General features: G+C 49.6%; 1 protein-coding gene across 1 annotated transcript in view; it reads left to right on the top strand.

Annotated features, from left to right (window-relative positions):
• The window catches only part of LOC124039887 (ETS translocation variant 4-like), a 51787-nt gene that overhangs the window by 24084 nt on the left and 10365 nt on the right, over positions 1-17338 (top strand). Inside the window, exons 6-7 of the mRNA XM_046356406.1 lie at positions 1886-2086; positions 15217-15614. Of these exons, the coding sequence (XP_046212362.1) occupies positions 1886-2086; positions 15217-15614 (599 nt within the window). The remainder of the gene's footprint in view (positions 1-1885; positions 2087-15216; positions 15615-17338) is intronic.

Raw genomic sequence — 17338 nt, 5'->3', positions numbered from 1 at the left:
AACGGTGGCAAGAAAAAGTATGTGAACCCTTTGGAATGACCTGGATTTCTGCATAAATTCGTCATAAAATTTGATCTGATCTTCATCCAAGTCACAACAACAGACATACACAGTGTGCATAATCTAATAACACACACATTATTATATTTTTCTTGTCTATTATTGAATACATCATTTAAACATTCACAGTGTAGGTTGGGAAAAGTATGTTAATCCCTAGGCTAATGACCTTTACAAAAGCTAATTGTAGTCAGGAGTCAGCTAACTTGGAGTCCAATCAATAAGACGAGATTGGAGATGTTGATTAGAGCTGCCCTGCCCTATAAAAAACACTCACAACTTTTGAGTTTGCTATTCAAAAGAAGCATTGCCTGATGTGAACCATGCCTCGAACAAAAGAGAACTCAGAAGACCTAAGATGAAGAATTGTTGACTTGCATAAAGCTGTAAAGTGTTACAAAAGTATCTCTAGAAGACTTGATGTTCATCAGTCTACGGTAAGACAAATTGTCTATAAATGGAGAAAGTTCAGCGCTGTTGCTACTCTCCGTAGGAGTGGTTTCAAGAGCACAGAGCAGAATTCTCAATGAGGTTAAGTAGAATCCTAGAGTGTCAGCTAAAAGGAGTTACAGAAATCTCTGGAACATGCTAACATCTCTGTTGATGAGTCTAAGATACATAAAACACTAAATAAGAATGGTGTTCATAGGAGAACACCACGGAAGAAGCCACAGCTGTCCAAAAAAACTATTGCTGCACGTCTGAAGTTCGCAAAAGAGCACCTGGATGTTCCACAGCGCTACTGGCAACATATTCTGTGGACAGATGAAACTACAGTTGAGTAGTTTGGAAGGAAGAAACACACAACACTATGTGTGGAGAAAAAAAGGCACAGCACACCAACATCAAAACCTTATCCCAACTGTAAAGTATGGTGGAGGGAGTATTATGGTTTAGGGCTGCACGGCCTGGACAGCTTGCTATCATCGACAGAAAAATGCATTTCTAAATGTATCAAGACATTTTGCAGGTGAATGTAAGGCTATCTGTCTGTCAATTGAAGCTCAACAGAAGTTGGGTGATGCAACAGGACACTGCCTCAAAACACAGAAGTAAATCAACAACAGAATGGCTTCAACAGAAGAAAATATGCCTTCTGGAGTGGCCCAGTCAGAGTCCTAACCGCAACCTGATTTAAAATGCTGTGGCATGACCTCGAGAGTGGTTCACACGAGACATCCTAAGAATATTGCTGAACTGAAACAGTTTTGTAAAGATGAATGGTCCAAAATTCCTCCTGATTGCTGTACAGGTCTGATCCGCAACTACAGAAAACGTTTGGTTGAGTTTATTGCTGCCAAAGGAGGGTCAACCAGTTATTAAATCCAAGGGTTCACATACTTTTCCCACCCTGCACTGTAAATGTTTAAATTATGTACTCAATATAGACAAGAAAAATACAATGATGTGTGTGTTATTAGTTTAAGCACACTATGTGTGTCTATTGTTGTGACTTAGATGAAGATCAGATCAAATTTGATGACCAATTTATGCAAAAATCCAAAGGGTTCACATAGCTGTGTACTCTACAGTGGCAAGACTAATTATGGCCCGTTTACAAACATTTTAGAGTTAGACGGTCCATAGCAAGTCACTAGTCATCCAATTTCAGTCAATTATCAGGCATAAGTCAGTGCGGCAAAGAGAGTGACTAGACCACAAGCTATTGACCACAACGTCAGTATCTACAAAACAGCCATCCTCCATAAGCCCAGTTTGGCTTAATGACCTGTATTATTATTGCTAGGGCCTACTACTGATGCCATGGTAGTGCTCATAAACCACATTGGGATTCATAAACCATGTTTGTGTGTGTTTTTTCCAGTGCCTACGAGCAGAAGAGGGCTCCAGGACCAAATAAGAGCTCCTGCACCCAAGGGACACCCATGTCCCCCATGCAGCACCATTACTCCCCCAAGCAAGTCGGAGGCGCTGGTGGAAGGCCTGACAACATGGCCTACAACATGAACCACCCTGCTGCCTCCCAGCCACTGCCCAGCCACAACAACTACGCCATGAACACCAGGTATTCCCCCCCTGTACTGTATGAAATACTTAAACTTGTGCCAAAAAAGTGCATGCCTTTGGTGGGTGACAATGTGCTTTGGTGGGTAATAATGTGCTTTTGACACGGATGCTACGCTACAAGACTGTTTTGCTAGCTACCATCATCCAATGGCATTGAGGAGAATACCACCTCAGTCATCGGCTTCATCAATAAGTGCATGTCATGTTTGTCATTTATTATCATGTCTTGTCCCTGTGCTCCCCATTCTATTCGTTTCCCTCTGCTGGTCTTATTAGGTTCTTTCCCTCTTTCTATCCCTCTCTCTCCCCCTCCCTCTCTCACTCTCTCGCTCTCTCTTCTCTCTATCGTTCCGTTCCTGCTCCCAGCTGTTCCTATTCCCCTAATCATCATTTAGTCTTCCCACACCTGTTCCCGATCCTTTCCCCTGATTAGAGTCCCTATTTCTTCCTTTGTGTTCCGTCCCTGTCCTGTCGGTTCCTTGTTTAGAATTCACCGTGCTGTGATTGTGTATCGCCCTGTCCTGTCGTGTTTTTGCCTTCATCAGATGCTGCGTGTGAGCAGGTGTCTCTGTCAGCTACGGCCTGCGCCTACCCGAAGCGACCTGCAGTCTGTGGCCGCTTCTCCTGTTATTCCCCTCTACAGACTAGAGGATTTCTGTTATTCCCTGTTTGGACATTTCCTGTTAAGGATTCAGGATTTGTCGTTTTCTGTTTGGACTTGAATAAACTCTGTTTCTGTTAAGTCGCTTTTGGGTCCTCTTTCACCTGCATGACAGAAGGAACCGACCAAGGAATGGACCCAGCGACTTCAGACGCTCGTTACACTGCCGTCGAGATCCAAGGAGCCATGCTCGGCAGACACGAGCAGGAATTGTCTGCTGCTCGCCATGCCGTGGAGAACCTGGCCGCTCAGGTTTCCGACCTCTCTGGACAGTTCCAGAGTCTACGTCTCGTGCCACCTGTTACTTCCTGGCCTGCCGAGCCTCCAGAACCTAGGGTTAATAACCCACCTTGCTACTCCGGGCAGCCCACTGAGTGCCGCTCCTTTCTCACGCAGTGTGAGATTGTGTTCTCTCTCCAACCCAACACATACTCTAGAGAGAGAGCTCGGGTTGCTTACGTCATTTCACTCCTTACTGGCCGGGCTCGAGAATGGGGCACAGCTATCTGGGAGGCAAGGGCTGATTGCTCTAACAAGTTCCAGAACTTTAAAGAGGAGATGATTCGGGTTTTTGACCGTTCAGTTTTTGGTGGGGAGGCTTCTAGGGCCCTGGCTTCCTTATGCCAAGGTGAACGGTCCATAACGGATTATTCTATTGAGTTTCGCACTCTTGCTGCCTCTAGTGAGTGGAACGAGCCGGCGCTGCTCGCTCGTTTTCTGGAGGGACTCCACGCAGTGGTTAAGGATGAGATTCTCTCCCGGGAGGTTCCTTCAGATGTGGACTCTTTGATTGCTCTCGCCATCCGCATAGAACGACGGGTAGATCTTCGTCACCGGGCTCGTGGAAGAGAGCTCGCATCAACGGTGTTTCCCTGCTCCGCATCGCAACCATCTCCCTCCTCTGGCTTTGAGACTGAGCCCATGCAGCTGGGAGGGATTCGCATCTCGACTAAGGAGAGGGAACGGAGGATCACCAACCGCCTGTGCCTCTATTGCGGAGTAGCTGGACATTTTGTTAATTCATGTCCAGTAAAAGCCAGAGCTCATCTGTAAGCGGAGGGCTACAGGTGAGCGCAACTACTCAAGTCTCTCCATCAAAGTCCTGTACTACTTTGTCGGTCCATCTACGCTGGACCGGTTCGGGTGCTACATGTAGTGCCTTGATAGACTCTGGGGCTGAGGGTTGTTTCATGGACGAAGCATGGGTTTAGGAAACATGACATTCCTTTCAGAGAGTTAGAGAAGCCTACGCCCATGTTCGCCTTAGATGGTAGTCATCTTCCCAGTATCAGATTTGAGACACTACCTTTAACCCTCACAGTATCTGGTAACCACAGTGAGACTATTTCTTTTTTGATTTTCCGTTCACCGTTTACACCTGTTGTTTTGGGTCATCCCTGGCTAGTATGTCATAATCCTTCTATTAATTGGTCTAGTAATTCTATCCTATCCTGGAACGTTTCTTGTCATGTGAAGTGTTTAATGTCTGCCATCCCTCCCGTTTCTTCTGTCCCTACTTCTCAGGAGGAACCTGGCGATTTGACAGGAGTGCCGGAGGAATATCATGATCTGCGCACGGTCTTCAGTCGGTCCCGAGCCAACTCCCTTCCTCCTCACCGGTCGTATGATTGTAGTATTGATCTCCTTCCGGGGACCACTCCTCCTCGAGGTAGACTATACTCTCTGTCGGCTCCCGAACGTAAGGCTCTCGAGGATTATTTGTCTGTGTCTCTTGACGCCGGTACCATAGTGCCTTCTTCCTCTCCGGCCGGGGCGGGGTTCTTTTTGTTAAGAAGAAGGACGGTACTCTGCGCCCTGCGTGGATTATCGAGGGCTGAATGACATAACGGTTAAGAATCGTTATCCGCTTCCCCTTATGTCATCAGCCTTCGAGATTCTGCAGGGAGCCAGGTGCTTTACTAAGTTGGACCTTCGTAACGCTTACCATCTCGTGCGCATCAGAGAGGGGGACGAGTGGAAAACGGCGTTTAACACTCCGTTAGGGCATTTTGAGTACCGGGTTCTGCCGTTCGGTCTCGCCAATGCGCCAGCTGTTTTTCAGGCATTAGTTAATGATGTTCTGAGAGACATGCTGAACATCTTTGTTTTTGTCTATCTTGACGATATCCTGATTTTTTCTCCGTCACTCGAGATTCATGTTCAGCACGTTCGACGTGTTCTACAGCGCCTTTTAGAGAATTGTCTCTACGTAAAGGCTGAGAAGTGCTCTTTTCATGTCTCCTCCGTTACTTTTCTCGGTTCCGTTATTTCCGCTGAAGGCATTCAGATGGATTCCGCTAAGGTCCAAGCTGTCAGTGATTGGCCCGTTCCAAGGTCACGTGTCGAGTTGCAGCGCTTTTTAGGTTTCGCTAATTTCTATCGGCGTTTCATTCGTAATTTCGGTCAAGTTGCTGCCCCTCTCACAGCTCTTACTTCTGTCAAGACGTGTTTTAAGTGGTCCGGTTCCGCCCAGGGAGCTTTTGATCTTCTAAAAGAACGTTTTACGTCCGCTCCTATCCTCGTTACTCCTGACGTCACTAGACAATTCATTGTCGAGGTTGACGCTTCAGAGGTAGGCGTGGGAGCCATTCTATCCCAGCGCTTCCAGTCTGACGATAAGGTTCATCCTTGCGCTTATTTTTCTCATCGCCTGTCGCCATCTGAGCGCAACTATGATGTGGGTAACCGTGAACTGCTCGCCATCCGCTTAGCCCTAGGCGAATGGCGACAGTGGTTGGAGGGGGCGACCGTTCCTTTTGTCGTTTGGACAGACCATAAGAACCTTGAGTACATCCGTTCTGCCAAACGACTTAATGCCCGTCAAGCTCGTTGGGCGTTGTTTTTCGCTCGTTTCGAGTTTGTGATTTCTTACCGTCCGGGTAGCAGGAACACCAAGCCTGATGCCTTATCCCGTCTGTTTAGTTCTTCTGTGGCTTCTACTGATCCCGAGGGGATTCTTCCTTATGGGCGTGTTGTCGGGTTAACAGTCTGGGGAATTGAAAGACAGGTTAAGCAAGCACTCACGCACACTGCGTCGCCGCGCGCTTGTCCTAGTAACCTCCTTTTCGTTCCTGTTTCCACTCGTCTGGCTGTTCTTCAGTGGGCTCACTCTGCCAAGTTAGCTGGTCATCCCGGTGTTCGAGGCACTCTTGCGTCTATTCGCCAGCGCTTTTGGTGGCCGACTCAGGAGCGTGACACGCGCCGTTTCGTGGCTGCTTGTTCGGACTGCGCGCAGACTAAGTCGGGTAACTCTCCTCCTGCCGGTCGTCTCAGACCGCTCCCCATTCCTTCTCGACCATGGTCTCACATCGCCTTAGACTTCATTACCGGTCTGCCTTTGTCTGCGGGGAAGACTGTGATTCTTACGGTTGTCGATAGGTTCTCTAAGGCGGCACATTTCATTCCCCTCGCTAAACTTCCTTCCGCTAAGGAGACGGCACAAATCATTATTGAGAATGTATTCAGAATTCATGGCCTCCCGTTAGACGCCGTTTCAGACAGAGGCCCGCAATTGACGTCACAGTTTTGGAGGGAGTTCTGTCGTTTGATTGGTGCGTCCGTCAGTCTCTCTTCCGGGTTTCATCCCCAGTCTAACAGTCAAGCAGAGAGGGCCAATCAGACGATTGGTCGCATACTACGCAGCCTTTCTTTCAGAAACCCTGCGTCTTGGGCAGAACAGCTCCCCTGGGCAGAATACGCTCACAATTCGCTTCCTTCGTCTGCTACCGGGTTATCTCCGTTTCAGAGTAGTCTGGGTTACCAGCCTCCTCTGTTCTCATCCCAGCTTGCCGAGTCCAGCGTTCCCTCCGCTCAAGCGTTTGTCCAACGTTGTGAGCGCACCTGGAGGAGGGTGAGGTCTGCACTTTGCCGTTACAGGGCACAGACGGTGAGAGCCGCCAATAAACGCAGGATTAAGAGTCCAAGGTATTGTTGCGGCCAGAGAGTGTGGCTTTCCACTCGCAACCTTCCTCTTACGACAGCTTCTCGTAAGTTGACTCCGCGGTTCATTGGTCCGTTCCGTGTCTCCCAGGTCGTCAATCCTGTCGCTGTGCGACTGCTTCTTCCGCGACATCTTCGTCGCGTCCATCCTGTCTTCCATGTCTCCTGTGTTAAGCCCTTTCTTCGCACCCCGTTCGTCTTCCCTCTCCCCCTCCCGTCCTTGTCGAGAGCGCACCTATTTACAAGGTACATAAGATCATGGACATGCGTTCTCGGGGACGGGGTCACCAATACTTAGTGGATTGGGAGGGTTACGGTCCTGAGGAGAGGAGTTGGGTTCCGTCTCGGGACGTGCTGGACCGTTCACTCATCGATGATTTCCTCCGTTGCCGCCAGGATTCCTCCTCGAGTGCGCCAGGAGGCGCTCGGTGAGTGGGGGGTACTGTCATGTTTGTCATTTATTATCATGTCTTGTCCCTGTGCTCCCCATTCTATTCGTTTCCCTCTGCTGGTCTTATTAGGTTCTTTCCCTCTTTCTATCCCTCTCTCTCCCCCTCCCTCTCTCACTCTCTCGCTCTCTCTTCTCTCTATCGTTCCGTTCCTGCTCCCAGCTGTTCCTATTCCCCTAATCATCATTTAGTCTTCCCACACCTGTTCCCGATCCTTTCCCCTGATTAGAGTCCCTATTTCTTCCTTTGTGTTCCGTCCCTGTCCTGTCGGTTCCTTGTTTAGAATTCACCGTGCTGTGATTGTGTATCGCCCTGTCCTGTCGTGTTTTTGCCTTCATCAGATGCTGCGTGTGAGCAGGTGTCTCTGTCAGCTACGGCCTGCGCCTACCCGAAGCGACCTGCAGTCTGTGGCCGCTTCTCCTGTTATTCCCCTCTACAGACTAGAGGATTTCTGTTATTCCCTGTTTGGACATTTCCTGTTAAGGATTCAGGATTTGTCGTTTTCTGTTTGGACTTGAATAAACTCTGTTTCTGTTAAGTCGCTTTTGGGTCCTCTTTCACCTGCATGACAGTGCATCAATAAGTGCAATGACAACCTCGTCCCCACAGTGACCATACGTACATATCCCAACCAGAAGCCATGGATTACAGGCAACATCCGCATCGAGCTAAAGGCTAGAGCAGCCGATTTCAAGGAGCAGGACACTAATCCAGACGCTTATAAGAAATCCCGCTACGCCCTCAGACAAACCGTCAAACAGGCAAAGCGTCAATACAGGATTAAGATTGAATCATACTACACCGGCTCTGACGCTTGTCGGATGTGGCAGTGCTTGAAAACTTTTGCAGACTACAAAGGGAAACCCAGCCGTGAGCTGCCAGTGACGCGAGCCTACCAGATGAGTTAAATACATTTTATGCTCGCTTCAATGCAAGCAAACACTCAAGTATGCATGAGAGCACCAGCTGTTCCGGACGACTGTGTGATAACGCTCTCGGTAGCCGATGTGAGTAATACCTTTAATAAACAGGTCAACATTCACAAAACCGCGGGGCCAGATGGATTACCAAGTATGCATGGACCAACTGGCAAGTGTCTTCACTGCCATTTTCAACCTCTCCCTGACCGAGTCTGTAATACCAACATGTTTCAAGCAGACCACCATAGTCCCTGTGCCCAAGGTAGCGAAGGTAACCTGCCTAAATGATTACCGTCCTGAAGCACTCACATCATGGCTCACATCAACAGCATTATCCCAGATACACTAGACCCACTCCAATTTGCATACCTCCCTAACAGATCCACAGATGACGCAATCTCAATCGCACTCCACACTGGCCTTTCCCACCTGGAAAAAAGGAACAGCTCAGCGTTCAACACAAACCCCTTAGCTTAGTGCCCACAAACTCATCACTAAGCTAAGGACCCTGGGACTAAACACCTTCCTCTGCAACTGGATTCAGGACTCCCTGACGGGCCACCCCCAGGTGGTAAGGGTAGGCAACAACACATCTGCCACACTAATCCTCAACACTGGTGCCCCTCAGGGGTGTGTGAATAGTCCCCTGCTGTACTCCCTGTTCACCCACGACTGCGTCGCCAAACACAACTCCAACACTATCATTAAGTTTGCTGATGACACAACAGTGGTAGCCTGATTACCGACAGCGATGAGACAGCCTATAGGGAGGATGTCAGAGACCTGGCAGTGTGGTGTCAGGACAACATGTTATGCAGGTGAAGGAGGACCCAAACGCGACTTAACAGAAACAGAGTTTATTAATGCTCAAAACCGAATAACTGAAATCCTCTAGATAGTAGAGGGGAAAACAACTGGAGAAGCGGCCACAGACTGCAGGTCGCTTCGGGTAGGCGCAGGCCGTAGTCAACTGAGACACCTGCTCACACGCAGCGTCTGAAGAAGGCACAAAACACGACAGGACAGGGTGATACACAATCACGGCAAAAAACACGACAGGACAGGGCGAAACGCAATTACAGCATGGAATACAAAACAAGGAACCGACGGAACAGGAACGGATCACAAAGGAATAAATAGGGAGTCTAATCAGGGGAAAGGATCGGGAACAGGTGTGGAAAGACTAAATGATGATTAGGGGAATAGGAACAGCTGGGAGCAGGAACGGAACGACAGAGAGAAGAGAGAGCGAGAGAGTGAGAGAGGGAGGGGGAGAGAGAAGGATAGAACCAAACAAGACCAGCAGAGGGAAACGAATAGCATGGGGAGCACAGGGACAAGACATGACAATGAATGACAAACATGACAGTACCCCCCCACTCACCGAGCGCCTCCTGGCGCACTCGAGGAGGAATCCTGGCGGCAACGGAGGAAATCATCGATGAGCGAACGGTCCAGCACGTCCCGAGACGGAACCCAACTCCTCTCCTCAGGACCGTAACCCTCCCAATCCACTAGGTATTGGTGACCCCGTCCCCGAGAACGCATGTCCATAATCTTATGTACCTTGTAAATAGGTGCGCTCTCGACAAGGACGGGAGGGGGGGGGAGGGAAGACGAACGGGGGTGCGAAGAAAAGGCTTAACACAGGAGACATGGAAGACAGGATGGACGCGACGAAGATGTCGCGGAAGAAGCAGTCGCACAGCGACAGGATTGACGACCTGGGAGACACGGAACGGACCAATGAACCGCGGAGTCAACTTACGAGAAGCTGTCGTAAGAGGAAGGTTGCGAGTGGAAAGCCACACTCTCTGGCCGCAACAATATCTTGGACTCTTAATCCTGCGTTTATTGGCGGCTCTCACCGTCTGTGCCCTGTAACGGCAAAGTGCAGACCTCACCCTCCTCCAGGTGCGCTCACAACGTTGGACAAACGCTTGAGCGGAGGGAACGCTGGACTCGGCAAGCTGGGATGAGAACAGAGGAGGCTGGTAACCCAGACTACTCTGAAACGGAGATAACCCGGTAGCAGACGAAGGAAGCGAATGAGCGTATTCTGCCCAGGGGAGCTGTTCTGCCCAAGACGCAGGGTTCCTGAAAGAAAGGCTGCGTAGTATGCGACCAATCGTCTGATTGGCCCTCTCTGCTTGACCGTTAGACTGGGGATGAAACCCGGAAGAGAGACTGACGGACGCACCAATCAAACGACAGAACTCCCTCCAAAACTGTGACGTGAATTGCGGACCTCTGTCTGAAACGGCGTCTAACGGGAGGCCATGAATTCTGAATACATTCTCAATAATGATTTGTGCCGTCTCCTTAGCGGAAGGAAGTTTAGCGAGGGAATGAAATGTGCCGCCTTAGAGAACCTATCGACAACCGTCAGAATCACAGTCTTCCCCGCAGACAAAGGCAGACCGGTAATGAAGTCTAAGGCAATGTGAGACCATGGTCGAGAAGGAATGGGGAGCGGTCTGAGACGACCGGCAGGAGGAGAGTTACCCGACTTAGTCTGCGCGCAGTCCGAACAGGCAGCCACGAAACGGCGCGTGTCACGCTCCTGAGTCGGCCACCAAAAGCGCTGGCGAATAGACGCAAGAGTGCCTCGAACACCGGGATGACCCGCTAACTTGGCAGAGTGAGCCCACTGAAGAACAGCCAGACGAGTGGAAACAGGGACGAAAAGGAGGTTACTAGGACAAGCGCGCGGCGACGCAGTGTGCGTGAGTGCTTGCTTAACCTGTCTTTCAATTCCCCAGACTGTTAACCCGACAACACGCCCATAAGGAAGAATCCCCTCGGGATCAGTAGAAGCCACAGAAGAACTAAACAGACGGGATAAGGCATCAGGCTTGGTGTTCTTGCTACCCGGACGGTAAGAAATCACAAACTCGAAACGAGCGAAAAACAACGCCCAACGAGCTTGACGGGCATTAAGTCGTTTGGCAGAACGGATGTACTCAAGGTTCTTATGGTCTGTCCAAACGACAAAAGGAACGGTCGCCCCCTCCAACCACTGTCGCCATTCGCCTAGGGCTAAGCGGATGGCGAGCAGTTCACGGTTACCCACATCATAGTTGCGCTCAGATGGCGACAGGCGATGAGAAAATAAGCGCAAGGATGAACCTTAAGACTGGGAGCGCTGGGATAGAATGGCTCCCACGCCTACCTCCTCTGAAGCGTCAACCTCGACAATGAATTGTCTGGTGACGTCAGGAGTAACGAGGATAGGAGCGGACGTAAAACGTTCTTTTAGAAGATCAAAAGCTCCCTGGGCGGAACCGGACCACTTAAAACACGTCTTGACAGAAGTAAGAGCTGTGAGAGGGGCAGCAACTTGACCGAAATTACGAATGAAACGCCGATAGAAATTAGCGAAACCTAAGAAGCGCTGCAACTCGACACGTGACCTTGGAACGGGCCAATCACTGACAGCTTGGACCTTAGCGGAATCCATCTGAATGCCTTCAGCGGAAATAACGGAACCGAGAAAAGTAACGGAGGAGACATGAAAAGAGCACTTCTCAGCCTTTACGTAGAGACAATTCTCTAAAAGGCGCTGTAGAACACGTCGAACGTGCTGAACATGAATCTCGAGTGACGGAGAAAAAATCAGGATATCGTCAAGATAGACAAAAACAAAAATGTTCAGCATGTCTCTCAGAACATCATTAACTAATGCCTGAAAAACAGCTGGCGCATTGGCGAGACCGAACGGCAGAACCCGGTACTCAAAATGCCCTAACGGAGTATTAAACGCCGTTTTCCACTCGTCCCCCTCTCTGATGCGCACGAGATGGTAAGCGTTACGAAGGTCCAACTTAGTAAAGCACCTGGCTCCCTGCAGAATCTCGAAGGCTGATGACATAAGGGGAAGCGGATAACGATTCTTAACCGTTATGTCATTCAGCCCTCGATAATCCACGCAGGGGCGCAGAGTACCGTCCTTCTTCTTAACAAAAAGAACCCCGCCCCGGCCGGAGAGGAAGAAGGCACTATGGTACCGGCGTCAAGAGACACAGACAAATAATCCTCGAGTGCCTTACGTTCGGGAGCCGACAGAGAGTATAGTCTACCTCGAGGAGGAGTGGTCCCCGGAAGGAGATCAATACTACAATCATACGACCGGTGAGGAGGAAGGGAGTTGGCTCGGGACCGACTGAAGACCGTGCGCAGATCATGATATTCCTCCGGCACTCCTGTCAAATCGCCAGGTTCCTCCTGAGAAGTAGGGACAGAAGAAATGGGAGGGATGGCAGACATTAAACACTTCACATGACAAGAAACGTTCCAGGATAGGATAGAATTACTAGACCAATTAATAGAAGGATTATGACATACAAGCCAGGGGTGACCCAAAACAACAGGTGTAAACGGTGAACGAAAAATCAAAAAAGATATAGTCTCACTGTGGTTACCAGATACTGTGAGAGTTAAAGGTAGTGTCTCAAATTTGATACTGGGAAGATGACTACCATCTAAGGCAAACATGGGCGTAGGCCTGTCTAACGGTCTGAAAGGAATGTTATGTTTCCGAGCCCATGCTTCGTCCATGAAACAACCCTCAGCCCCAGAGTCAATCAAAGCACTGCATGTAGCACCCGAACCGGTCCAGCGTAGATGGACCGACATAGTAGTACAAGATCTAGATGAAGGGACCTGAGTAGTAGCGCTCACCAGTAGCCCTCCGCTTACTGATGGGCTCTGGCCTCTTACTGGACATGAAATAACAAAATGTCCAGCAACTCCGCAATAGAGGCACAGGCGGTTGGTGATCCTCTGTTCCCTCTCCTTATTCGAGATGCGAATCCCTCCCAGCTGCATGGGCTCAGTCTCAAAGCCAGAGGGAGATGGTTGCGATGCGGAGCAGGGAAACACCGTTGATGCGAGCTCTCTTCCACGAGCCCGGTGACGAAGATCTACCCGTCGTTCTATGCGGATGGCGAGAGCAATCAAGGAGTCCACATCTGAAGGAACCTCCCGGGAGAGAATCTCATCCTTAACCACTGCGTGGAGTCCCTCCAGAAAACGAGCGAGCAGCGCCGGCTCGTTCCACTCACTAGAGGCAGCAAGAGTGCGAAACTCAATGGAATAATCCGTTATGGACCGTTCACCTTGGCATAAGGAAGCCAGGGCCCTAGAAGCCTCCTCACCAAAAACTGAACGGTCAAAAACCCGAATCATCTCCTCTTTAAAGTTCTGGAATCTGTTAGAGCAATCAGCCCTTGCCTCCCAGATAGCTGTGCCCCATTCTCGAGCCCGGCCAGTAAGGAGTGAAATGACGAAAGCAACCCGAGCTCTCTCTCTAGAGTATGTGGGGGTTGGAGAGAGAACACAATCTCACACTGCGTGAGAAAGGAGCGGCACTCAGTGGGCTGCCCGGAGTAGCAAGGTGGGTTATTAACCCTGGGTTCAGGAGGCTCGGCAGGCCAGGGAGTAACAGGTGGCACGAGACGTAGACTCTGGAACTGTCCAGAGAGGTCGGAAACCTGAGCGGCCAGGTTCTCCACGGCATGGCGAGCAGCAGACAATTCCTGCTCGTGTCTGCCGAGCATGGCTCCTTGGATCTCGACGGCAGTGTAACGAGCGTCTGAAGTCGCTGGGTCCATTCTTTGATCGGTTCCTTCTGTTATGCAGGTGAAGGAGGACCCAAACGCGACTTAACAGAAACAGAGTTTATTAATGCTCAAAACCGAATAACTGAAATCCTCTAGATAGTAGAGGGGAAAACAACTGGAGAAGCGGCCACAGACTGCAGGTCGCTTCGGGTAGGCGCAGGCCGTAGTCAACTGAGACACCTGCTCACACGCAGCGTCTGAAGAAGGCACAAAACACGACAGGACAGGGTGATACACAATCACGGCAAAAAACACGACAGGACAGGGCGAAACGCAATTACAGCATGGAATACAAAACAAGGAACCGACGGAACAGGAACGGATCACAAAGGAATAAATAGGGAGTCTAATCAGGGGAAAGGATCGGGAACAGGTGTGGAAAGACTAAATGATGATTAGGGGAATAGGAACAGCTGGGAGCAGGAACGGAACGACAGAGAGAAGAGAGAGCGAGAGAGTGAGAGAGGGAGGGGGAGAGAGAAGGATAGAACCAAACAAGACCAGCAGAGGGAAACGAATAGCATGGGGAGCACAGGGACAAGACATGACAATGAATGACAAACATGACACAACAACCACTCTCAATATGAGCAAGACAAAGGAGCTGATCGTGGACTGCAGGAAAAGGTGGGCCGAACAAGCCCCCATTAACATCGACAGGGTTGTAGTGGAGCGAGTCGAGAGTTTCAAGTTCCTTGGTGTCCACATCACCAATGAACTTTCATGCCCCAAACACACCAAGACAGTCGTGAAGAGGGCACGACAACACAGCTCGTGGTTGCGTTTCCCCCTCAGGAGACTGAAAAGTTTTGGCATGGGTCCCAGATCCTCAAAAAAATTCTACAGCTGTACCATCGAGAGCTTCCGGACCGGTTGCATCACCGCCTGGTATGGCAACTGCTCGGCATCTGACCGTAAGGCGCTACAGAGGGTAGTGTGTACGGCCCAGTACATCACTGGGGCAAAGTTTCCTGCCATCCAGGACCTATATACTAGGCGGTGTCAGAGGAAAGACCAAAAAATGGTCAAAGACTCCAGTCACCGAAGTCATAGACTCTTCTCTCTGCTATCGCATGGCAAGCGGTACCAGAGCGCCAAAAGGCTCCTTAACAGCTTCTACCCCCAAGCCATAAGACTGCTGAACAATTAATCAAATAGCCACCCAGACTATTTACATTGACCCCCCACCCACCCATTTGTGTTTACACTACTGCTACTCACTGTTTATTACCTATGCACAGTCACTTTACCCCTACCTACATGTACAAATTACTTTGACTAACCTGTACCCCTGCACATTGACTCGGTACTGGTACCCCCTGTATATAGCCTCGTTATTGTTATTTTATTGTGTTAGTTTTTTAATTATTTTTTACTTTAGCTTATTTGGTAAATATTTTCTTAACTCTTTCTTGAACTCCATTGTTGGTTAAGAGCTTGTAAGTAAGCATTTCACGGTGTTGTATATGGCGCATGAGACAAATAAAGATTGATTTGATACTGATAGTTTTTCATTGCCCTTTCTTCCCTTCTCTCAGTTCCAGGTATCAGGCCCCCTCAGCAGACATGAGCCCCCAAGGGTTCCCCCCCCAAGGGCAGGCCTTCCAGCGAATGCACGCTGCCCCAGCCGGAGGTGGTGGCGGTGGAGGAGGAGGTGGAGGACCGGGTGGAGATGGTGGTGGTGGCGGGGGTGGCTACCATCGGCAGCACTCAGAACCCTGTCTGCCCTACCTGCAGCAGAGCTTCAAGCAGGAGTATCTGGACCCTCTGTATGAGAGGGCAGCCCACATGGCAGGACAAGGACACGGGCCTGGGCCAGGGCATGGATCAAGGCACCTACCTCACCAACCCCAAAACTCCCACCCCCATCCTCACAGGTTCCCCCCTGCCCACATGATGGTGAAGCAGGAGCCAACTGACTACACCTATGAGCCTGGTGAGTAATTCAATCATGGTGAGCCCGAGAGCAGAATGACAGATACAGTATGAGAATGTTTTGAATGGCAGCAATCCCTTTATTATAAATAGTCTATGTTTTTTTTGGAGAGAAGCTAATCTCTAATGGAAGTCACTGAGCATCATTCCTCCCTGACAAATCACAACACACCGAACACTGCAAAACATACCCAAACTAATCCTATGTCACTCAAAAGAACACGTAGGCCTTCTGTAGGACGTAGGATGTATACAACCCAATTACCTACGCATTGAAATGTTATGTACATATTGCTTTGTGACTTTTGCTCTCGGTCCTACAAAAGTTGCTTTGAGCCAACCTGTGTATGGCTAACCTTAGAACAAAATGTCCAAAAACAGACACTTCTATATCTACAACAGACTTTTCCCTACCCCCTCCCTACCTCCAAACTCCTCCTTTCAACTCCCTGACACTTTGCAAAAAAGGTCGACTCTTGTCTGTAATTCGTTTTTTTCTCCTCCTCTACACTCCTCCCAACTCCCTCTCGCCGCTCGCTCGTCTCACCGAAAGGAAGGCAGAGGAATTTCATTGAGAAAATGGAGGGCACTGGAAAGACTAGAGTCCCCAGTGGAGCACTCTGGGGTGTTGGGTTGCAACAGCGGCTTTCTTTCTGCAGGCAGATGAACTCATAATGGAAAAATGAGCGTGGCCGCAGTAACCCGAACCTCTCACTGGCTGGGATGTGGAGGGGAGGGGAGGGGGAAGGAGAGGGTGGGGGTAGCTATGGGCCTTGGCAACAACAAACTGAGAACCAGCCCTACCACCACAGCACCGCCCCAAAGCCCTGGCGGTTCCCTTTAAGCAGTGCTAGGATGCAAACACAAGGGCTGGAAATGCAATACGGTGTATAGGGGACATACGGCATATGGATGTTGTGCATATAAGTGACAGTCAACTGGGAGCAGAGCTGTCTTTGTTGTGTTTCCCTTGGGTCTTATGGGCACAGTGGACAAACACAGCTACAACGTGAGCCTATCAGCGCTGAAACCAGCATACATCTCAATACAATAAGACCGACGATTGAAATTCTTTTGACTTTTTAATGTTTTGATAGAAGCCGGGATAGTGCTCAACTTGGTGCTTGAAGGAATCTGATAGAAGAAAAAGGACGTCTGTGGATAAACTGGACTCTGTTGGTAGGAGGAGGAGTTTGAGGGGGCTGGTGGGCCTGCCTGAGTGTTGTGCCACAAATAAGAGCTGGCCAGCTATTTTGCCTGTTCAGAAATTCTATTACAAGGACCTCATCATCCTAATATGACCAAATCAAATCAAAATGATAGATAAGTGCGCCACTAGGCCTTAGGCAGTTATGTGGTTCAGGCTTGCGAATAAAGTCTTTTTCACATTTACATTTACGTTGCGTAAAATAATGTGTGCCTACTAAAGCTAGCTACACCAGCCAGCACACAATTGACACTGGTGCTATCGCCTCAAATCTCCCCATCACTGGCTGGCAGTGATATTATTTACAGTGTGATAGAGTGCTGGCCCGGGAATGAAGAGTCTGATTTCCCCCAGTGACATCTTATCAGAGCCACGGCACTGCAACTGAATTCCCCAGGAGTGAGTCACCAAACTCACCACACTGCTGAGGTGCAGGAGACTAGAGCTTCACCCACTTTTGCCTGCTCTTGCCCTTCAGCCACTCATACAAACAAACACACTGATGCATGCGCATGCAC

This window comes from Oncorhynchus gorbuscha, linkage group LG07, assembly GCF_021184085.1.
Source record: "Oncorhynchus gorbuscha isolate QuinsamMale2020 ecotype Even-year linkage group LG07, OgorEven_v1.0, whole genome shotgun sequence".
Classification (NCBI taxonomy): Eukaryota; Metazoa; Chordata; class Actinopteri; order Salmoniformes; family Salmonidae; genus Oncorhynchus; species Oncorhynchus gorbuscha.
The sequence above is the reverse complement of the archived record's forward strand: the minus strand, read 5'-3'. Positions and strand labels throughout refer to the sequence as shown.